The 25847-nt window shown below is 34.5% G+C and overlaps 2 protein-coding genes across 2 annotated transcripts; one reads left to right on the top strand and one right to left on the bottom strand.

Annotated features, from left to right (window-relative positions):
- Positions 1-89: 89 nt before the first annotated feature.
- Positions 90-25847, bottom strand: nudC (nuclear distribution C, dynein complex regulator). The gene is made up of 8 exons (XM_076114494.1): positions 25591-25847; positions 25084-25161; positions 24271-24490; positions 23068-23234; positions 2001-2189; positions 1537-1609; positions 600-729; positions 90-458 (listed from the first exon to the last, which is right to left on the bottom strand). The coding sequence occupies exons 1-8, from the start codon at positions 25663-25665 to the stop codon at positions 407-409; spliced, it is 984 nt and encodes a 327-aa protein (XP_075970609.1). The 5' UTR covers positions 25666-25847; the 3' UTR covers positions 90-406.
- Positions 9194-22809, top strand: LOC142972996 (uncharacterized). The gene is made up of 4 exons (XM_076114493.1): positions 9194-9437; positions 19891-20022; positions 21442-21835; positions 22104-22809. The coding sequence occupies exons 1-4, from the start codon at positions 9420-9422 to the stop codon at positions 22142-22144; spliced, it is 585 nt and encodes a 194-aa protein (XP_075970608.1). The 5' UTR covers positions 9194-9419; the 3' UTR covers positions 22145-22809.

Below are 25847 nucleotides of genomic sequence, written 5' to 3'. Positions count from 1 at the left end.
TTTTCAGATCGTTTTTGACTATTCCGAGTGTAATACTGCCTGGTTTTTCTTTCTTGAGCGGGTGTCGGGTGGACACAAAATAATAGACATTATACACTTCTATGTTTTTTTATTCAATAGATAAAATACAATAGTGAATAAAGCCATTGTATTACATTCACGTATCCACTACAGTGCAATAGAAAATACGCACTATTTGGTTACGAAATAAAACATACACGTAGCAACCGCAATTGGAAATAATCAATATAAAATAGACCACCGGTCACGGTAACTTATCATTATTTTCGAAGGTTTACAAAAATAAAATATTTTACTGGCGGCAACTTAAACTTGACGATGACACTTGACAAACTATATTAAAATTAAAACATATGAATGTAAAATTGAGTAAGTCTTATAGAACCTAGTTGAATTTGCATTTCGAGAAGTCCATTTCAGGGTGCTGCTGCATGAACCTGCCAAAATAAGATCATTATTGTAAAAAATGTACCAATTACCATGCTCAATCAGTAAAAATACAGTATAGTAACATAGGTAAATATACTCATTTCACAATGTGTTTTTTTTATATAGCAGGATTTTTTGTCCATACTCACTTTTTGAGCACGTCCTGTTTCTTTTGGTCATCACTAGTGGGCAGACCCATTTCCTTTTGCCTTTGGTCGTACATCATCTTTTCAACTAAGCCGCGTGTCTCGCCATCAAGATCTGACAGTTTAGATGGCTCTAAAACAAACAAAAAAACAGATTATTGTCAAGAAAAAAAAAATAACACAGATATTAGCCCCTGTTCGATTACATCTCAATCAATATAGGTTAGCTCATACATTTTTACATTTACTATCACTTTATCGATCAGATAGGATATCCAACACTTATCCATATGATGCAATAAAGGTTAAATTAACTTAGTAATCAAGTTTCACTTCTTAGGAATCTTGGTGCGGAACTGAGCTTACATTCTTGTAGCCTTATTACAATATGCGTAGGTTTAAAATCAGATTGGTATGGTTATACTCCAAATTAGCATGAAAACAAGATCTGTTACACAAAATATCATCTAGGCCTTCACGCGTTGATATGTTACGGAATTATTGGGCAAACTAGACAGATAAGTTTACTAAACGTTTGCAATAAATAAATTTTGCAATTCGTGTTTATACGCAGAAATACTTTTGACAGTTTAGTTTACCTGAGTAAATTTATTTCTGCACATTATAATATGATAATTATAATCGAAGCCTTATTTTAAAATACTATATAATATTAATTTTACTATTATGTATATAATTTATCTCGGTAAAATTATAAAAAAATCATAAAACGTACTTGAGTGTCGATATACAAGTAAGCACAATCTTATTTGCTGCCTATTCGTGTACAAATCTATTATTATGATAATAATCAATGTACAATAATAGATTTATGGTTAACTGTTAACGAGTGTGTAAAACACCAATGAGAATTGAGGAGGCTGTTCGTGGGCTATTAATTACTATAAATACACGCTTCAAACTTACTCAAAACGCTTACCTGGGTTTATCTTCCTCGTGGATATTTCCGGGTCAGTAGTAACTAGCCTGCCCCACCAATTCATTTTATTGACCTACAACATACATTATAAACATTTACCACATGATTCGCTAACAGACTCATCATTACCTTAAATTGGTTTCTACAACAAAAAAATAACATCGATTTACGTTAGGTATATAATGACAACTTCATTAAAATGTTTAAATAATTGTACAAAGCAATTTTAGAAGTGTTACAAGGTTTGTTTATGACATTTTTGATTTAAAAAAATCTTACGCATTTACATGCTCAATGGTTGGCTAACTTGTAGTAAGATTAATAGATTAACAACTTGTAGAGGCGTTCAAATAAAACTAATTTAATTATAGTTCATTAACTTTTGATTCTTTCTTTAACCTTTGACTGTTTGCCGACGATTGAGAAAGATAATTTAATCGTATTTGTGTAATCAACCTACACACCTTTTCTAAGTTGATGAGTAAGTTGCGTCCATCCTGCAGTACCCATGTGGAGTCTTCAACCTTGACATCGGAATCAAGCTCACCGTCGATGATAAGGGGCTGGCCTTTGATGCCTATTTTGAGATGCCGCTTGCCGATAGTCACTGTTAAGTCACGGGGCCGAAGGACTTGTCGGAGAGGTACTCGTAGCTGTAAACAAATACAACGATTTAAATAGAATCCTAAAATCTTATTATGAACTAAAAATATGATATAATGTAGGTTGTTCATTACTCAAAACTATAAACAAACAAGAATGGCTTCAAAATTTGCAAGTGTTTCGACAATGTCCTTGAGTTTGAATGTCGTACAAGTGCGAAGTATTATATTGATTTATGGTTTCGAAGACGTAAGCTACCACAAACGTGGTCAGTTACGTAATGGTTCACTAGCTTTTTATGCAACGAATGTTATTTAAAACTTGGCGTGCCTTAAAACCACTCAAGTTATCTAGTCAAAAACAACAAATCGAATGAGGATAAAAATCTTTAAGGTTGAGATGTGTCTGTATACCTAAAAAAAAATCTCTACCTCATTTGAAATACAAAATCCACTATTAAAGTTTCTAACCCGCACCTGTCCAGCAGGTGAACTCAGGGCCTGAACCCTTGCTTATTTCGGAAAGATACCTTCCGGCAGCAGGACAGTTATGGGCTAACTTATACCCGATTTATGGCCTTTTTGTAGTGGGAACAATCTAAGCCACAGCAGACAAAAGATGGCAACTATAATCATATTGTCGGACCACATTGTTGCCTAATTTTTTAACTGGAATTACCTACCCCCATAGATTATTCCTAACAAAGTACCGGCTCAAAACAGTGACGCTCGAAGTTGACTACTATAGAAATAATATTTTTCCACTGTGACTGAACGTCGAATAAAAAAATATGTGTAGCAATATCAGCAATGCAGTTACTTTAAAGGTTGACAGAAAGTTACAGGATATTAAAGTTGTTATGCTTAATACTAAGTATCAACTTCAATGCGATTTTAATTGGATATTTGCGTAAACGGATATAAACAATGTTTATTATTGAAATATTATTTTAGGGTACTGTCTTTCGTGCGTAAAAACGTTTTTAAGTTTTGTGTCTTTCTGCGTTAGATTGCAAGCGACAACATTAAGCGCGAGAAGGAACAAGATATTAGTTAGTTTTCGCTCGGTATTCTAAAACCTTAACTGATAACTTAAATAAGAAAGAAGATGGACCCGAGACCAAGATCAAAAAAGGAAAAAAAGACATCATCCATACGACATAGTGCACCATAATGTGTATAGGGAAAGGTGTTTATGCCTTCAGAACCGATTAAAAAAAGAGTAAGTACTATTCATTATATTCCAGTGTTCTAATGTTTACACTACGGATCTTCCAATCTATCGTACTGCAAGCCGATTGTTTCACATAAAAAAGTAAAGGTAAGAGGTCAAAATGACACCTTAACATTTCAACATTGAAAAGGTACAAGCACATGACAATTTCATCACGTTGCACGTTGCGTCACAACTCATATTATGTGTATGTGACGTAGATCATATAAAAGCACACCTCGCTTGGTATAATTCCTATCAAGACAATGATTATCTCAAAGCATTTTAAAATACTTTCACTTGATATAAGAATTTGTTTCACCTTGTTCGTAGGACGTAATTTTATACCTGTATATTATTACTTGAGCAACACGATCGAATTTAATGAGGTGTAAAACAAAAAGGTTTTATTTTATTGGACTGCAGATTTTTTAATAGCTCTAAATTGCACTGAACATTTATTTTATTCATCTACTAACCACACAGTTAATGGCAGACAGAGAACCCATAACACAATACCTAACATTTGCTACGTCAAATTGGCCACTAAAACTAAGGAAAGGAACTCAATCCTTATCAACCTTCGTCAGATACACTGTTGCGACTGTTGTCCAAGGTTCAAAGCCGATTTTTTATATGAATTTTATTGTACACAGAGCGGATGATGAAAAGTTCGCTTCCTATTACATAAGAGCTGCGTGTATAAAACGTAATTCACATTGTACTTTTTGGGATTATCCACATACTGTCAGATTTACCAAAACATTTATCCCATCAACCTTGTTATGCAACTCACAATACCGAGGTTGTTCGTTTTATGGTTATAAAACTTTATTGTCGAGACCGTGTTGATAAGATTGTGCAAAAAGTTAATCTTAAATATGGTTTAAACAGCATAATACGTAGGAATTATCGACAAACGAGATGGATTGCTGTATGTAAAAAAAGTAAGTATTATAATCTGACCTGGTTTAAATGCCACTAACCGAGGAAAGGAACAAAGAAATAAACTTAACTTTTCTGAAGATATTAACTAGCTATGATGGGAAACATGGCATTAAGACCAGTCCAACCGCCCTTTCATATTCAAGTTGAGGATCCGTGTTACTTCTACTTTTTTTATTAAGTAATGCAAAACTCATTAAGTACATAAAGTTTTCCGTTGTCTATAAATAAATTGCTTTTAAATGAAAGCTGTTTTTTTATACGTAAGTACAGTAGTTGTGTGCTGCACTTGAGCACGAGTCACGTAGTAAACCGTTTAACGACAATTAGCTAGTTAGGCCACTGGTCTGAACAGGACAGGTGAGTAACAAGGTGCTGGCCGTCAGATGACATCGTAATGACATGCATAGAATACGGAATGAATAAGACTAAAACAACAATAATTATATTTCACAAGAGGACCGCCAAGCCCGAGCGCGTTCTTCGATCGAAGGCGTGATGACCTCGCATTCCTGACAAGGACGATGTGCATGAATATACCCGCGCCTGTGCTCAACCGGACCGGACTGGACAACACACTGTATACGTATTTTTGTGAATCATTAACGTGACCCCATAATAATCAACATCATTGATATTTAAGATGCCGAAACGATTACCGGCTGCTGTAAAACAAGTTATAATGACGATGCCATTTTGGTTTTACCTGCTTTAATGCCTAAATGTAATTGTTATTATTTGATTAGAATAAGCATACTTCTTTGTTCATAACATATTTTTATAATCATATTCACACACTCAATCTAGTATACCTATATCAAGAGCTTTCTTGTAGATAAATAAGACTTTATAATAGTATACATACTTACCTAGTTACGTTTAGATATTTAATAGTAAGACCATAGAGATTAAAATTAACCTTGCCCCTGACAAAATGTAAATCATTAAATCTGCGTTGACATTATGTAATTAGTGAATCAAACTATAAATACGTATAAAATAAACAACATATTTTTTACGGTGACCATGATCATTATTCAGTTATGCAGAGATGATGCATAATAAAATGATTACACGTACAATATCGGTCTATGTTAACCTTATCTTGAAAATATAATATTTTCTAGAAGCAGCAGATTGGCTTCAACGGTAGGTACCTATATGACGCTGTTTCAGCATGATTGAGCTTTATAACTTAATCAACAAGATAACTTATAAAGATATTAGAATCCTGGGGTGTGCTATAATTATTAAGTATGCGAATGAAACTAAACATAGTGTTTGGCACTATACCTAATTTTATTTGCAGGAAAAAACGAATCTAAACTTACTTAATATGCTAATATTAAGGTTTAAATAGTGATGTGATGTGTCAAGCAGTGTGCGTTTAGAGTGAGTGATAATTGGGCAATGATACAGCAAAGGTAATGATATAATTGCATTCCAATTAAGCTGGAGTCGTGCGTGCGACTGAGAAATTAAGCAAGCCTTCAATCCTTTGTTGCTTTAACGAATAACTTCTTATAAGAACCTTGTGGTAACTGCGCTCAATAGCGTGGTGTTATAATACCTTCACACGATTACGCGCCGATTACGGCCCCGTTCTAATGGAAGCTGGAGTCGTCTGTACGGTATACGAAAATAATAATATTCAAATATTACCATGGATTGGCGCCTCTACGTCGCCGCACGAAATATCTGGGTTCATTAGACATCAACGCAACTAAATATTCCAAGCGTTTAATTTAAATGACACTGACCGTCATAATAACGCGAGATCTAACACACCTTTAAATTAAACGGTCGCTCGGTGTGAAGTCCATTTTTATAGTATTGTAGATATTTAAATTGAGATTTTATTAAGAATTAAATTTTGCTGAATGCTTATCAGAATATTTTTAGATCCTACACTATATTTGTAGAAATACATTACTACTTCGTCAGCTAGGTACTCTCCATATTTGATGACAGTCGAGAATGAATAAAGCGTCCATTCTCCATAACTCATAAGAGCTCGCTATACAACACTTCGGGATTAAGTCCCATCCCAACCAACGTAGTCAAATAAATTTGTTTTATGAAATACATTATAACAATATTCAGAATACTATTTGACAAGTACCTACGGCATACAGAATACCGTTTTCATGTCTAAGTCAATTATGAATATTAGTTTCCCAAGTTCCAACAGATCCAAGACCCAACCCATGGTAATTATGGCAACATGACTGTCTGATGCGAATGACCTAACTACACCCGTGACCACCTGTGAATAATTACAGCTGTTTTGATTGATTGATTACAATTATTAGATTCGCAAATTGATGGTAATTATGCCAAGACTTTTAGTATATCGTAATAACTAACATAACTGTATTATCCATATTGTTCTGACGCATACAATAAAATATTTAGTTAATTTATCGGAACTTTTTGACTCACACATAAATCATTGAACACTCGCATTGAAACTTCAAGTTGTCAAACCTCATGCGTGGAAAGGTATTACACCTCTGTGTAACATGCAAAAAAAAAACAAACAAGAATTCTTAAAAAAAATCCTAATCACCAATTACAGGATCAGTAAGTATGCCTAGAAAATCGTCTTACATAAATTTTAGTTTATTGTAATGTACAGCGATCAAATAAATGATTTAAAAATCTGTTTAAATAAAATTGATGTTGCTATTTTGGACTACGAGTATAAAACATTCTTGGCATTGGAATGAAGTCCAGTTAGCCACAGTGAGTAAAAACCCAAAACTTTACGATACTTTTATCTTGAAAAGTAGGTTTTTTACGCATCCGCGCTCCACTTTGGTTTGATTGCATTTGTTACTATGTTGAAATATTTGTGTACTATGTTTTCGCCTTTAAATCTAGAATAAAAAAGTATGTAACTGACAAGCAATTGGATAGAACAGTAAAACGCAAGTACGTTAAAAACTCATTTTTTAAGTAGACGAGTGCATCCAACCACATCCATCAAATACCCGTAGCATTACATTGCGGGAGATTTTATTTCACGTTAGTGGTGGCTTAAGACCGCAGGACACATTTAAATTCGAGAGCTTTGAAATGCATCCAACCGGTACTTTTGAATGGTAACCCCATTTGAAGCAACAGACAGCTCAGACATGACAATAAGATGAATGAGGGGCGGTTGATGGTAATATCACCTTTGAATCTTCCTACAATGTGCAAATTTTACCTCAATGCAAATGGAAAGTCCTATAACAAAATCCGCAATAAATATGCAAAAGAAACAACAAAGGAGCTGACTTATTTTTATAGCAAATTTCCTGTTAGTGATATCACATTTAGGACTGTTATGTTAAACGTGGTTATTTCCCGGAAAATTTTATTATTATCTTGTAATCTTGATATCCCCAATATAGGTAAAGAACGTTCGCTTCTGGTAACAAATCTTCTAAGGCTAGTAGTACCGAATATAGGCCATACAATGAAGAAGAAGAAGCTTAAAAAGCGCGTTAATAAAGAAAGCTGCTGAGAAACATGGTCAGTCACAAATAAAGTACCTTATCTATACAACGAAGTGTAATAGGATTGGCATGTCGAAACGTATAATATACTTCAGCAGTCAATCAAACTCTTGCAGTTATAATTAAAGCCTTACTTTTACGATACAGCAAGAATTAACACTAATGACTTGGAATATTAATTGGCAGTCCGTGTGAGTGATAAAGATCATTCCTTACAATGACAATGAAACGCTCTAATACTGAATTCTGTAGCAATAGGTAAGCGTATCATTGAACTCTTGATTCTCCGAGTAAATTTATTGCTAATACGTCACGGTCATGGGAGGTCATTACATAGAAGCGTAAACTTCACACCTACGGGTAATTACTAAATCACCTCTGTACTCACGTTTCTGTATACATAGACATATTAAAATTCACAATATTTGCAGAAGCCATAGCAATACACATTGCAAGCATAAGAAAAAACTATTAACCATATTATTTGTCGGTTTTACATCGAACTTCGTAAAATCGTATAGTGCTGAGCAGGAGTAGCGAATCCGTTACTACACGGAACAAATCATTCACTAAGATATTAGACACACTTATGAAAATTGTATGGTTATCAATTGATTTACTGTGAGTTATATTTTAATTTATTTTTAACAACAAAAAACATAGAATATGATCTTTCACAGCGTGGAAGCAATTTCAAAAATAATATAAAAAATACTGACGTAAAACCTACATTATAATATTATGCTTGATTGACATGGGAAGCATGACTATAGCTTTGTATCGTATTCAACTATCCACCAAATACAACCGAGACGAGTCATCGGAGTCCTGTAATGTTATTCCGCAAGCGGCGCGTCTGACCTCGCGACTTGCGAACTCTTGCACAACCGGTGGCATGGGCAAAGGAAGATACGTCATAGGACATAACACACGACGTGACACTGCCACCGTATTGCCTCTTTATCATTTTCCTCTGGGTTAATAGATATTCACGAACTCATCGCACGGTCATATAAGAATTGACCTGATAGTGTTCTAGTTATTCAATTCTTAACTAGTCACAATCATTGAAAGACTTTCAATTTAGTAAATATTTAAGACTGATAACCTAAAGCAGTCGCTATCATCATCTATTCGTCTTTAACAATTAGAGATAATGCTACGTTTGCAGCACTAACGACCGTTGCAATATCTCACACATACTTATAAATGATACAATCTCGAATCTCGTTAGTAAACAGCGATAAACTCTTGCAAACTTGCAAAGAAAGGAAATTGATTAGCCAATATACAAAAACGAGAAGATATTTCATATTTTTCAAAATATTCAGCATCAGAATCTGTTCACAAAACCACAGCGTGCAACCTCATATATAAACCTTGGTGATTGTTGCAACACTCTCAGTACGACTCTAGTCGCTTTGCCGCTTGGAGCAGGCGCGTTGCACGACGCCGGCCACACGGAGAGGGCGAGAGAGGTTTAACTCGAAACAACTACACAACTTAGCGCAATTTTGACAGACATGTGGACCCAGTGAATGCAGTGTACAGTGACGTAACATTAGTGAGCAGCTCATTAGAGAACGACAACAATACAGTGGAGGTGGCAATACGTAAACAATGGATACCAAAAGCTCGGTAAGCGATGCATGCGATTCTTTTAAACAATGAAGTTTCTTAATAACCTCTAAAGCCGGTGGATTACAATCAGCCTAAATGGGCAGCATGAGCCCTTGGCAAAAATATTAGATTTATGAAAATTTATACTCCATTTAAAAATGTTATAATAACCCGAAAAATAGCGTACACATTACAATTCAAAAGCCAACTATTGTTAAACTATGTAAAGAAGACTAAAGTAATAAGTTAAGCTTTAAATTTTACGTATAAGTTTATATCATACTTATGCTTACTTAGTACTCAGTACTCTACTATAATTCATAGAAATTAACATTTCTCTACACAGAACTGAAAGGAACGATTACGCAAACGGCACATGGTAAACATAGTCAGAAGATTAGTGTCAGACAAATTATGACAAATGAGGCGTTAATATATTCTTTGCACTCGACAATCGTTAGTAGATGCAGCCGTCGTCATTGTGATTCCGCAACTATTATCTTCTACTAACAAACCAGCGACCTCTTAGTGCTAGGGTCATTTCTTATAAATATGTATAGTGTATACATTGAGCCAAGAATTACCAGCAGATTCTCTACATCGACAATTAACGTCTTGACAATTAAATATCAGTGACATCGTATCGTCATTTGTCAGATTGCCTTGGATCGAATACAATTTCCTTTTCTATTGCTCTAGTCAAATAATAACCTCGATATTTGCAACTTTTCTTTATATTCAGTTCAAACCCTTACGCGTATCTTTTCCAGCATTGACTTAGCCATAAACAATCTGTCTTTTGCCCGTAGGTTAAACATATTATTACTTATATGTATAAATTATTAAAAATGTTACACGACCCAGACTACTACGGCAACATGTCAAGCTTTCGATATAGTCCTAGTTTTAGATTTATTCAAATCGGAAGGTCATAAAACTGTCGGACACGGTTTGTTAGTATTCCGTATTTTCGACATGTCTAAACTTTTTAAACAGGTTACTGGCTGTATCAGGCTACAGCCTCAAGATCCTCGACATCATCACTTTCTGGCAAAGCAATGCTACAATGAGAGACGATGTACAATATAAAACAGGACCACCAATAAATTCTGAGTATATCGTAAAATACTCAGTAGATTATAAATAAAAAAACATTGCAAGATGCTTCTTAATCTAACAATTTTACCACCCATTCGGATAACTTAAGACATATTATAATAAGGAATATTTTTACTAAGTAATAAAGTAATAATTGAAAGGCAATGATTTCCTAGAATAATTGATCTGCTGCAACCGGTAGTCAGTTTTCTAGGAACAATCTATCCATCAAGTGTGGATGATACCGAAGTGAATAATTAGACATGGCGATGAATGCGATAGCAAAGTAATTGTTCGATACAATGAAGGATTTATAAAAGTAGTGTAATCACAGATCGTATCAACAAAGCTTCTACGTTAATAAGTAATACCAATTAATAGCCGTAGTTTTTTTTTAATGAATATCGAGATTTTCTCTAAGAAAACACGTTATACCATCTGGGTGCAGCTCGGCTGCCGAAGCTCATATAGTTGTACACAAGGCCACCAGGAACCTATTTGGTAGCGCATCGCAACGATAAAAAAGTAACGTAGACAGTCGTCAACATTTAATCAAATATTTGGAATTGCTGTTTGTTGTCCGTTTAAATTCTTTATAGCCATCCGCATAAAAAGATATTCATGAGTTCTAGAAAATGTCTAAATGTCATGATGATGTTGTTTGTATCATTCACGTCCATAATGATCAAAGATTCCCAATATATTTTCTCGAGACGCGTTTTCCTCACATTAACCTCTAAATTATGTATGTTTGCAAACTATACTATATAAAAGATAATCTACCTGATTGCTGACATTGAATCACAATATTTCACAATCACTAAGCCTGAGAACTCACTGTGAAGTTAAATTTTTTAACTTGAATGTTCAGGTCGGTAAATGAATTAAACAACCTCATGTTGTATTTTATGGAAGTAAGCAATTAGTTGCTTCTCATTGAACATTCACCAGTCACAAATGTTTTGCGTTAATGCCTTTTAGTGACAAAACCAATTTCCTAAGAAATAGCCAACAATATTATCCTGGCTACATAAAGTTTTTAGGGTTTTCGGTCAAAGTTAATTAAGAGTTAAAGAATAAAAGGCATTGAACTCTATCCTTAATATAAGTAGTAATAATTAAAGAAGAGTTGTTTGTGAGAGCAAAAAATAAATTTCTGTTTTGTTTATGATAACGAATGCGGATTTAGAATCTGCGAAACGCGGATAAAGTAGAACATTCCATAAATTCCTAACAAATAAATAATCAACAGGTTTTTCCTTTAAATATAATGAAAGCCGACGCCCGCTAATCACGTGCTGTAAATTTGAATGTTAAATTCCCATAAATAGCAAAAACCAGTTAAATGATTTTAGCGCCATACGAGATCATAATATTTTTATATGCAACTTATGAAGCACATATTTTTTATCAAATGTTACATAATCTTCTAACAATAATTTTGAAGCATAATATATACTATGTAGGTATGTAGTATACTTTGTATACTAAAATGTTTGCGAACATTTCGATATGTGGAAAATTTACTTTAGAAATATTAATGATTTTAATAAAACTGCTGTCAAAAAGTTCATGAATTGGACCTAATATCCTGGCCATTACTAATTACCTAAGTATGCATAACTTTTTTATATAACAAATTATTGCAAGAAGCACAACACGCACAAATGCGGATCGCGAAGTAGAAAAGATACATTAATTGCCTATAAATTGTATAGGTAGGTACAACTCATAAAATTATTTGCCATTTCACGAGCTCTCAAAATCAAACAAGGTTGATATATTTCTGAACATATCTACATACATAGTACCCGCTATTATGCAACACAACATTGTTTTAATATTTATCTATTATTATAGAGTGCACTAACTCTAAAATCAACTTGAACCGAAACCTATTTCGACTATAAACGCGCAATTATCCTCAAAATTGCCTCTCTCAATGTAACCTTTTCAGCAATAGATAAATCGCTTTTATTCGCCTTCTATTTAATAACTAAGTACAGGATGTCTGAATAGCTCTAATTTACTCTTTCAATGTTTGAACCAAATGATTACATCGTGAGTAATTAATATTTTAACAAAACAGTCCGATAAGTGCTTTTATAGTTTTATTCAAGTCGTAACCACCAATCAACGTGTAATCAATTCATTCATACGATTAGTCAGCTTAGCTTCTGTGTAGCAAGAATGTTAAACCTTATAGGAGTCTCATTAGCATCGCTTGATTTGCATGTTGTATTACATCAATGGCGTTTACCGATTGCCTAAAGCAGAAAAACCAGTAGAAATATTCACAGTGTTGACGTGACTTAATGACGTATTGCGACTTCTTCAAAATAAAAAGCACCCTACTGAGACGTTTCCGAATAAGGATAGAACTAGTCCACCGCTTAGGTCAGTCAATTACCGATATTTTTACCGAATATGCCTCTTTTAAGCATCAAACTGCATTGACAAAAGTAAGTATAGTATTAGAACACTGAGTTTTGTTATGACTAAATCCGAAGGTTAAAACCCCGGAAGAATAGTCTTCATACATCCCTTCCGCGTGTTTTATGTACCTACAAAGCTGAAAACGTGGGATGTGAAAAGTATGTACATACACAAAGGAATGCACAAACACAATAACATAGAGTATTCAAGTAATGCTACCAATAAGAAATCATTTTTTCGCTGAGTATGAGTCAGAAAAATAGGCGTAATTATTAAAACCTGTAAAAACCAAGTGGAGAATATCGGTGTGTACGTGAGTCGGGGCTAGTTGTATTAGTCCGAGGTAAATGGCACAGGGACTGACAACTAAAATTGCCCTCGACGCGCGGCCTTCACATTTCACAACACCCGGACTTAGCGTACATCCAGCCGGTCCGAACAGTTAGAGAATTCAATTTAGCAAATCATTCAACCGATCGTAGGATATTCAGAAATTTCTGAAAATAGTAATATCGTATTGAAGAGCTCACGTGTAGAGGCATGAGCAATAAGCTCGATAAAATATTACATTGTTCTTAAGTATGTGTAACAACAAAATATTTTAATAATGAATAGTTTGACATGTTTTGCCAAACAATGGAATTTTTCGTTTGTCTTGTATTGGTAAGTCTTTGATGCTTATTTTGAATAATGCTGGGAAGCCTCAAAATATTGTCATTTAATCGTGATGTTAACATCTCTATTTCACAATATTTTAGAATAATTAGGCGGAAATTTCCGTTATGCTAATTTAATAACTCGACAGTGTCACCGCGCCTTAATGAAATCTTAGCAAGAGCGTAGTAGTTCACGGTCAGCTGTTTGCACAACAAATGTAAAATAGGAGGATTCGATAACAATGTAATATTTTTTATAAAAAAATATCAAGCGACATATTAATTATTTCCGTATTTTTTGATTTGCGAAAGAAGTGTACACTTCTTAATTGCACATTTTACACGCACCGACACATGCGGACAGAGTTCAACACACGCCCCAGGGCCTAGAAGTTCTTCATTACATCAAAAGTATTGCTTAAATGGCCATTGGGCCACATGTCATCATAAGCAATTTTTTGTATGAGTAGGTCAGGTTATCACAATGACAAGTTATAAAAATAAACCTTTTATACTTCTCATATTTATATGATTTCGGTTTTTTACACCATTAATTATTCTCGAAACAACTGTGAGTCGTGTGCGAAAAGTCAACGACATTTATTCAAATCACATCCTAGACGCATAAACTGGATACGATTAGGATTTTCCAGTTACAAACGGAACTAACAACAATGTCGTAAAGATTATGATGTAATTAATAACAAGCATTCATTGAACCAAAAACACATTTTATATAGGGTAATAAATAAAATTTATTGAATTGCTAAATATTTTATTCCATAAGCTTAAGTGTCCTGCTACTAATGTGTAAAAGGGGACTGGAGACTAGGGACTGATATCAGAATTATGTTACTTTATCCATGGTGTTAGTTATGGGGTGTTATATTATGTTTAAATTTAGGGATATTTTGTTGCGACATTTGCGCCCACACTGCAATGACGACATCAATATCCGAACAAGTTTCACATTACAAAATATGTAGTAACTGATAAACAGATTATTTTGCGGTGTTCAATTTCTTCACGTGACAGATAATAAGGTCACCGTGTATTTTCTCGCTCTTATTTCCAAAATATAGAACATACATTTTATATACTTACCTCGAGGTTCATTGTTTACAGAAACGTTATTAAATATTATAATGTGTATATAATAAATTAATAAACAATATTTAGTAAGTATGATAGACCTTTTGAATACCAAATTATCTAAATGTCTATGAAGGGAAGTCAAACGGTTGCAGCGCATACTAGCAAAACATTAAAAATTCATGTAAATTTTATTTACGAGTCCTCAATTCTGATGATTTTAATGTCCGAGTTTTATGCGCCAAGCCTTAATAGTAGCCAGATGGCAACCGACCACCACCTTCTGACCTGCTGAGGAAGTAGATGTAGGTTTATAGTTAAATAAAACAGAAACTTATATAATACACAAAATGCTACAGTATTTACTAATAAATGTTACAAAATTGGCGACTTGATATTTAGACAATAATGACCTTAAGCTCAATTGACACAAGTAACAGTTGACGATGTTATATTTGTCAAACAGTTAACATGATAGACTCAGGAAGCAATTTTGTTAGGTACTATTTTTACATAGAGTCCAATCTGTCAAGGTGAGAAGATATCGATTCAAATAAAGCTATTATACCGGTAGTTACATTTGATACACAAACACATACCTATAAAGTAGCTAGAGCAACTTCTTCTATATGTAAAGGATGCGTAACAGATACCTACTCATACGAGTTAGGTATTGCCACGTAATATAACAGTAAATTGTAGACGTCAGCAAATATGATGTCATCGAAGCACATAAGAAGAAGAATCCGGCTAAATAACCCATCTCATGGTCACTTTTTCTATAGTGGAGCGTCCCACTCACGGACTGTATTTACCCAACATATGATAAGTAATTTGTAAAGAATGCCGTAAGTAATTTCAACATAAAGGTAAGACAGGGAAGAATCATGAATCCATTAATTATTTATATAATCGCTTTAAATAGAATACGGAACGCTAATAGACACCAACCAAAGTTCAATCAACCTACTATGCTTTTTATTTATTTACTGATCAAATATAGGCTCGGCTGAAGCATTGTTTTCCGTAAAATGGTATTTGTATTAAACTTCCCACAGCAAACAATTACAATTTACCTTCAAGTTTTCATGTAACATGTTCTCAGGTATAATAAAATATGAAACTGAACTAACTCACGCGATTATCAGCTAGTAGTTATGCAGCTTCCATAACGATTTGCATTGACACGATTCCCGTTAGCTTCATAAATACAAGCTATTGAGTTCAAGGACGACAATAAGCATCATGTCAATGTTTGTGACCAGCGTGAACAATGAGTTATGCTGCGGCGCGTCCTCATGCAATCGCGTATAAAATATGATAATTGGCTGCTCAATAACATGTCTTGCTTTTGTTAACACAAGTCATATTGTTTTTTTTTATTTTAACAAAGATAGAGGCGTCCCTAATGGTCGAAATAAATCTACTGGCTAATCAGAGCCTTAACCGGAGAAACTAGACTGATTTGTGTCGTGACAGTTGTACAATTTGGCCGGCAGCACGTGATTGATATCAATATTGCAGTGGGCATTATTCTACAATAAGTCAATTCTGACCGCACGGAAACGTGAAATTAAAAGTATCGAAACCGTAGACCGGTACCCGTTATCCATTGTGACATTTGCAGCACCGAAAGTATTCTAAGAAGAGCCATGCAGCAGGAATGTACGCTTTCTCTTCTAAAGGGGAACAGACTAGTTAGTCTTTAACTGATTATCATAGTAAGTGTAGCGACTATTGTTTAGATTATGAAAGTTGAACGGAGGCGTCACTGCTACTCCGAGCCGAACTAAAAAATTACAATTCTATTTCAAAACAAGTAGAGGCTGATATTTATTTTCTATGTCTGACGTGCTATTTTAAACAATTACAAATTATATAACTTGATTACTTACGATAAATATTTGCGCATTTCTACTGCACTGACATACTTGGTCACGAAATATAATTTTGTTGTAATTCGACAATGTCGTGAGATAGAGTGTTACATTACAAGCATAGAGTTGGCTATGTCTAATGATTTCCGCGATTACAATGAACCGTTATGAGCACGCAGCGTGTGCACGCATTGACTGTTGATTCGTAAAGATTACCTATTGCATAACTAGACCGTCTTGTACTCAACATGTTTCACAACTATGCACCTGTTGTTATGGAGCTAACTGGTTGGTTACCGTTAATCATTCCCAATTACCGACATGTCTGGATGTAATGACACGAATATCACTAACATCAGTTACGACACTGGAAACAGTAGGTACGTTTTGAATTACGCTACATTATGAAATTCTAAGTCGAATTATCTTAAAGGTACTATAGCCTAATTGAGTAAGTACAATGATCTTCATGATATAAATAACGAGGTGAACCCAAATGGGCAGACCCAGGCATGCAGATTAACCTTCATGGCGTAATGGTATTTAATCATCAACTCAAAAAGGATCGTATATAATACATGGCGTGTGTTGTCCGAAAAACAACAAGCAACCTATTGTTTATTTACTAAGATTGAAATCTTTATTAACATTGAAGCCAAAATTAATGATGGGTATGGAGGACAAGTTGGGACACAGTCATTGTAGGTTTGTTTATAAATATACACTGATCTACTTCATAATATTTTTAGTCATGTTCCTTATTAACTTTGATATTGCCTCCTAGTTGTAATTATTTAAGCCTCCAACATATTCATCTGTTGATGAACAACAAGTTCATCATAGGAGGCATCAGCGTAAGTACCTACCTAATAACTATAAGGGCAGTGAGTTTTTTGAATGCTGGTTTTAAAAGTTTGAATTTAGAGTCACAATCCGATTTAACTAAATTAGTAAAAATTTTCACTTATTACAGAGCATCAATATTCGACACCTCAGTGGAACCTCAAAATCGAACCTTTTTTAACCCACCATTTAAAAAGTGACGGATTAATTACAGTCAATCAGAGTACATACTTACGTCATGTCACGTTTTTTAATGACACTACGGCAACAAAAACGGATTGATTCAATTTGCAAAGTTATTAGCATAAATATAAAACAACGATTAATGGTCGTTAATGTTGTTATAGTGCATTACTTGCTCAGTGACCACGTGTTCAGATACACGTGGATGAACAGACGCACGCATAATAAAATAGTAATATAAAGGCTTGTTCTCACGGGGTTCCTAACGTGTACAGCCTGCACACCGAACACCACGTGCTGATAGCAATTAAACGTTGATTCATATGGACACATATCCGTAAGCTCGCACGTGCTCTATGTACCGACAAACCAACTTTAATGAACACACGATGCATTATATTCAAATGAGCTCAGATACCAAGACCGCAAGAACTAAATCATTTTATCTGTTTTACATCATGTTGCATTATTTTAAAACCGCTCTTAGTCGCAGATACCGACTAAGTGATTGGAAAAATCTTGGCAACATTCTAATAGGATGCTATTTCCTCATGTCTTAACACAATAAAACTTGAACAAATCGACCGAGTTCCCACTAGTTAAATCTATCTTATCATACTGTGAACTAAATTAATTCTCACAAAGAGCGAAAGTGTATGCAAGCAGCATGTTGTCAAGATATTGCTGTAAGTGTAGATACAGCAACGAAGCGGACCCCGGAACCGGTTCTTTACATTTGGCGAAACATTTTGCAACATCGCTCACCGTCTCTAACACAGCTGATTTTACACGAACATCGTGAGCCTATTTATAACATGAACTTCTAATAATAGTAACAATACACAACTAAGCCTAGACCCAAACGACTAGGTAATAGGTATGTATGTAATTGGTTGAAAAAGCTATATTATCTAGTATTTCGAAACCTTCATCTACAAGCCATTGTTGAAAAATTACAATAATGTCGCGACCTTGCCAATAAAAAGTAAAATGAATTAATGATATGAATACCTAAAATGCTTATCCATCATGTTATCAGACTAACAAAGAGGACCATGAAGCCGAAAGCAAAGATTTATTGCATCAGAGGCCGACGAAACGAGACCGCAAATAAAGAGAACATGGACCTTGAACGGCGTATCTGACAAAATCAATCGGACTCTGAACAAAACTTGACCTAAAATGTAATTGATGAAACGGACTGTTAGCCTGTCCCGTCTGCGGAACAATTGCCAGCGGAACTACTTCAAATAATGCTGTGGTGTCGGTAAATGCGTAAAATAAGAAACGGTGTAAGGTAGATTAGCACGTAGTTATCTTAATAACTATTACATAAATGTTTGGCGAGTTTGAAAGGCAAGATGATCTCGAGATGAAACTAATATCTAAAGACGCGACAAGGAAGAATTCTGCAATGATTTCCGTACGCATTCAGTAACACCCAGACATAGTTGCACAACACAACGACACTGCAGAATGTGTATAACCTATACCTGTTACTTTTATGTCGACGCCTTTGTTTGATGATCAATAGCAGACTCTTTCAACGGAGAGATAAAGCATGAAGCTGTTTTGCAAACCTCAGCATGCTGAACTGTAAAACATAACTTTTAAACACTATTTCTGCTTATGGGAATTATGATTTGTCAGCTTTATAATTTTAGTATACATGTGCTAGCATCGTTAGGCAGTACATCACATTATATACAGAACTTAGTAGACTTTCCAAAAAAGCAATTGCAAACCGGAAAACCTGTTTATAATAAATGCGATAATCTTACGATGACCAAATATGTACTTAACATCAGGTATTTGCTTAGATAGCATGAAAGAGAATGTCTGACTATCGTCCTTTTACTGCAATATGAATAAGTAAACAAGGACCTAGCATACAATGTAATGACATTTAGAATCATTTTAATAACTTAAGGAGGTCCGGTGCGTCATTGCCCAGCAACTAAATGTACAGTAACAGACTTCTAAACTATCCGCGCTATTGGTTTGAATATTTTAAAGATCAGATGACACACTTTAGCAACGTGGCCTACTTTTGCTAAACAGAACTTATTACCATAAAATTTCAAGATAATTATATTTTAGACTGTTTTCGTGACATACTGTGTTAGCCTTTCGAATCGAATAAGGTGGATATGACATTGGTTCTTTTTAATTTGGCTTAAAATTTAAGGAAGTCCGCCAAAAAACCTCAAGTTGTATAAACACTAGTAATTACTACCTGTAAAAGTAACGTAATTACGTAAATAAACAATGTTGTGATATTTCCAGATCTCATCGCACGAGTGGCACATACCGCGGCCGTCGCTGTCAGGCAGCAATGCTGGGGGCAGCATTGGCGACTCGCGCTCTCGTGGCGGATCCGCCTCCAGCCAAGGCTCATCAAGCAACCATAGTACCCACGTAAGGCGACCTTCTAAACCGTGCGTCAGAACCATTACCACTCAAGTTTCCGCTTCAATTATAAACTCAAGCATCACGTTGTGTATCGATGAACCACTCGATATTCATGCACTTTTTTTACAACGAGTGACATTCAGTAACAAAAAATAAGAAGTCCATATCGAGATCGTCATCACGTTAAACATCACTAGTAACAAAACCGTTTTTTATTTCGTGTGGGTATTCACTTTACGGACGTTTTTGTATCAGAATTAGGTAAGGTAATTTGATAAATTGTCGGGGGTCAAGAAACTGGTTGATATTGCCGTGACCGATACAGGATCCACTTACATGCTGGTATACAGCATTCCATAACATTGCCCAATTTAACGGCCGACTGTCGCCCAACTGTCGCAAGAGCGGAGATAATTTTTGGATAAGTCTATTGGTTTAATACCTTTATTTCACTGATTAATTTAACTAAATGATCGACATGAGGTTGATAAAGCAATCAACCCAATCAAATAAAAATATTTACTTATTTATTGTAATTGCATTTCCGCTTGAAAACATAAAATATGTACATAATACTTATGTTTTTATACAACAAAATACCATTTGAATTAATTTTATTTACATTTTTGACTATTAATTTTTTGTCACGACCTTTGATTTGGATGTTAGTCATTCCTAGCCTTGACTGATGACCCAGAGTATTCTAGTGCTAGCAATGGACTATGCCCGTAGCGGAATTACCATCCACAAGAACAAAAGATTATAAGCTTTCAGTAATCTGAACTAGCGCTGGAGAATCTGCTTATTACCGACTTATTATAACATCGAGTAATATTTTACGACAATTGGCAAAATACGCTTGTCATGTGGCTTACTCAAGTCACACCCTGTCGACACAGTCAGTTTTGCAATTTAAGTAATCGAGTTGCACCGTTCCATGAAATGTTATTCAGAACAGTTATGAAAAAAAAATAGGCGACAAGAACTTTCGTGATTTATGAGAAATTTGAGTGAACAAATTAACCTGTCAGCAAGTTGCAGTAGCGCACTTGTATTATTCATAGGTCTTATCTTAGCTAAAATATGTGATATGACTTCACACTTCACAAAATAGAAAATGCATTATTTTATTGCACGGATTAGTATTCCAAAATATCAAAGGCTTTCATGCATAAACCATAATATAATAATGAACTACTGGATGGGTAAAAGCGTAAATAGTGACATAAGTCACACGGTAATATCACATCCCACGCAACACCTCATAAAGTTCACCTACTGTTTGTGGGTTCAAATCGATTAAAACAATGAAATTACTTTTACTATACACGAGTAGTTACAGCACAATACATAATACGTGGGTAAATGATAGATGTTTAAGTCGAATATAGTACCGTTATGTTAACAAGTGGGTTTTACTTTCAGAGTGTATCATCGGGCTCGCTGCTATTGAGCGCGGCTCACTTGGCGCGTATGCACGGCAAAAATCCAGAACAAGACGACCTAGGCAGCTACCATACCAAATTTGGAAGCTATGGAAGCAAGTCAGGGCATGCCGTAGTTGCAATTCCTGAAGAGTCACAAGACGGACTAGATTCTATATGGAATGGTGTCAAACGTAGCTCCGGGCCAGGGCAGGATACACAGTCAGTGGCGAGCTCGACACATTTTACTGTAGTGAATGGATACACAAAACATCGCCAAGGCAAAGAGAATAAGTCCTGTTGTTGCGACCATTCGCATCAGATAACGGTTCTTGTCATATCGATGACAATACTTTTTTCGGCTTGCATACTCGCTGCAATATGCTTTGTTGAAAGTAAGTACACATAACTAACAAAAATCATAACACCAAGTTTTGACTATCAAATTGCAAGCAATTATTAATAATAATTTTGAGTTACTTTATTGGCTTATTTCTGTGGAGGTATGATCAAAGCAGAAAGTAATCAATGTTTAATTTAGTTTTTTTTTATACACCTACTTTATTTCAAATTGGCAATATCACTAATGCTCACGAAAAACGTAGCTTATTAATTTTTTGCTACTATTAAATATTATTACAAACATGATCATCTTTTTTACAGTGCGAATGCGTAAGGAGACCGGTATCTACAAATATTCGTAGAAAAAAACTTAACCAACGACCTGAAGACGTGCTGCGGATTGAAATGAAGTATTATGCATTAACATTATAATATTCTTCCACCTTCCCTACAAAATAACAATTAATTGCTAAGCTGCAAAGTGTAGAAGTAGCAAACTATTGTTATTTCACACCTGTTAGTTCTTTGTTTCTCATACTGATTCAATAGTTAGAAATAAAATAGTGCAATATCTTATTATACCCAATACGTAACACTAACTTAGAACAATGTAAGTAACATTTATTTATTTTCGAATATGTTTAGTAAGCTGTTAAGCTGTGATGTTCATTTTTTAATAATGTGAAGGCTAAATTGATTTCCTCTAAAATAATATGTATTCAAATTAGTTGTTAAGTTTAAGTTAATTTGTATAATAATAATTTAGACGTTTAAATTATAATGTGATTAATTTAAAAACTAAGTATTATCTACTGTTATCAAGGTTTAAGGAAAAGCTGCATATTTTCGTACAATACATGAAAATCTGCATCTTTAGTAAAATGTTGCCAATAAATAATTAATATACCTACACATGTATTGTTTTAGAAATATTTGTAACTTCAAAGTGGCATACTGTATTCAAATTTTTGAGTGGAATAATTCAATTGTTATGGAAGAAACTGTGATAATAAACGAAGAAAGGTCAGTTTAAGGAATTATTTATCCCTTTCCAGATATTAGATAATATTACTATTAAAATGATTGACGGAATTGAAAGCTGCTACCTAGCAGATATTGCTAATTACGTTAAGATAATACAGACTACAACAAAGTTGTCTTCTAATGACTATAGATTTGTCGGGGCAGTAAATATTTTTCCATTATGGAATGAGTCCAAAAGCCTTGAAAACCTTGTCACTGAGCAAACATGTTGCAACTTGTTCTATCTACAGCAATAACTTACCTCAACTTCTTCTAATGTCTGAGTCCACCTGTAATGTTCGAGATCACATCCGTTGCCAGCGTTGGGCTTCAGTTTGCCCTTCTCTTTGGGATCTTCCTCCTCTTCCTCAGGTTCAGCCTTCTCAGCCTCGGTACTGCTACTTCCATCACCACTGCCGATTTCTGTTTCTGTTCAAAAACATTGGAAAAATAGTAGTTTAGTTTTGATATTCATTTGGATTTCAGGCAGTTTACCAACAACTATTATATTATATACTGCCTCTATTTAGCTAACTACAACTAAATCAAAGGTTAAAGTTTAACTTATTACTCCTACTATCAATCCGAAGGTTTGTTACAATTTTGATGCCTGATGAATATCTAGAGACTAAATCGAAGTTTGCTTTTGTATATAACAGGTTTGGATATAAATTTTGCACCTAGTTCTAAATGAGCAACAAATAACTTAAATGTTCACTTGACTTCAATTCTATCCATAGATAAATTTAGTCCAAGTATAAAATGCATAGCAATAAATGAAATATATGTTAATCTACTGTGAGCCATCATGCATAGCCTTCAGGTACCTCAGACATTAGTACAAGTTATAATTGAGTAGTAAACCACAATTTTTCACTACAATAGTCCTAGACAATCAGGGACAGACAACAGCAAAATTGTGGAAGGGATATTATCAAAAACTAATTATGATGACGGACATGATTAGCAGCCATATACTCTACTGTCTAGACCACACAGATAGTCATCATTATACTATTAAATAGTATTTCATGTAATTAATCAGAACTGCTGTCTAATAAATTGATTGTCTTGTGATATTGTCTTCATAGAATCAGACTTCTTACTAGGCTGATGCAGAAAAATTTAAAGACAATGAGTAAATGTTTAAATTTAAAACAAATGCATAACACTTTTTGTAAAAATGTTTTAATTTTTTCAATAAGTGTTATGCATATTTTTTATCAACGAAGTTTGAAGTTTTGACTTCCCGTGGCGCAGTGGTTAAGGTGGTCACGCCGATACCATTGCGTCGGGTTCGGGTCGTGGGTTCGATTCCCACATGGAACAATTATTTGTGCGATCTACAAATTGTTGTTTCAATCTGGTTCTACTTTGTGTCCATAGTTTGTGTTTGTAAAAGTCCCCATGACACAAGAACCACACCTTGTGCGGTAGTTGTCTTATTAAAAAAAGAAACACTTACTAGATTTCTTTTCCTTATCAATATCTTCCTGTAATTTCTCAGCCTCCTGTTCACTAACTTCAGTGACGGACGCAGGCTCAAAGTCCTGTGCCATGCGTTCCTGTTCCTTCTTCTGTTGGATGTCTTTCAGTCTCTTTTCTGCTTCATCTTTCTCTTTCTTAATTTTATTTGCCTCATCCTGTGCTTTCTTTGCGTATCCGTAAAATGTATCTTTTACAACCTGTAATGATATAATAAAAAACTTAAATAAATATGCCAAATAAGAAACTAGGTAGGTATATGAATTCCTTCTACAAGGTGTTGCAGAACTCAAAGGGAGCAATATAATTTTGGTCTTTGTATGGGTAATTTTTTCAACCAAATACACCTATAGAAATCTATGCCATGTCTGTTTACAAACCACTAGATAACAGTGATCATTATTTTTTTTATAGATGGCCTATGTCAGTTGCATAGATCACTATGGTTACAACAATACAAACAATTAACATTTTTATAAGTAAGTATTAAAAATAGACACACATTTCATTTTATGATGCAATTACTTGCCTTCTTCTTGACTAGAAACCTATAAAAAAAAGTTTATTAAAATAAAACCTCTGACACCTATGCGATTAATCAATAACCAGATCATCACAAGTAGTAATTGTAAGACATAAAGTCAGTTCACAGTTCAAGAATCACTGCCATATATAGTCAATCTGCTAGGTAAATTGATAGTATGTGAATGATAAAAACTATGAATATTCCATCTGATAAGCTATATGAGAGATACACAGGAATGGTGAAACCATACCTTATTATTATACTTACTTTTTCCCATTCACCGCCTTTGCCACCGGTAAAGAAGTCAGTCTTCCTAGCTAGAAAACTGACTATTGTATTCAGCAACTGGAAAAACACATGCAAATGTTTTATTTAGAGCATAAAAATATGAGACATGCTACGTAGTGTGAAGTACAAGACACAACTTAACTACTTATATCAGTAGATATAGGAATTTCAAAAACCAGCCATACACCTGATTACTAGCTTGCTTACTAAATCTTTACTAAGGTAAGAAGTGGAGAAATATAAAAAACCGCAGTTTGATTAGAATATCTTCGCCGAATCTAATAAGTAAATAGAGCGGTAACCTAGTAAACCAGACTGTTGAGTCACATGTGATCAATAATCTCCAGAACTTCATAGAACAATCGAGATCGATTGCCCTATTGTGCCAATATTTATTAAAGGTGAATCAGTATCAACCTAATGTTGCCTGGACAAGTCTGGGACAACTTTTTACGCTCTTTTTAGTATAATTTAATAGCTACTTACATCTTTTACACCACCTTCGTGCTGTTGTGCCATGGCCAGCAACATGGTATCGAATCTTTCTGGATCATTGGCCATTTTACAGCGCTTTTATACTTCAATACACAATATCAGACCTGAACTTAAGAACAAAGACTAGTAATAACAAAGATTATTGTTGTATTTTTGCCTGCACGCACCGCGTCGCGGATCAAACAATTTGAGATTTTTTGACAGAACGACAAGAATGACGGATGAACATCAACTTCGAAATCGAAATG

The sequence above is a fragment of the Anticarsia gemmatalis genome, chromosome 5 (assembly GCF_050436995.1).
Source record: "Anticarsia gemmatalis isolate Benzon Research Colony breed Stoneville strain chromosome 5, ilAntGemm2 primary, whole genome shotgun sequence".
Taxonomy (NCBI): domain Eukaryota; kingdom Metazoa; phylum Arthropoda; class Insecta; order Lepidoptera; family Erebidae; genus Anticarsia; species Anticarsia gemmatalis.
This window is presented reverse-complemented; position numbering and strand designations above follow the sequence as displayed.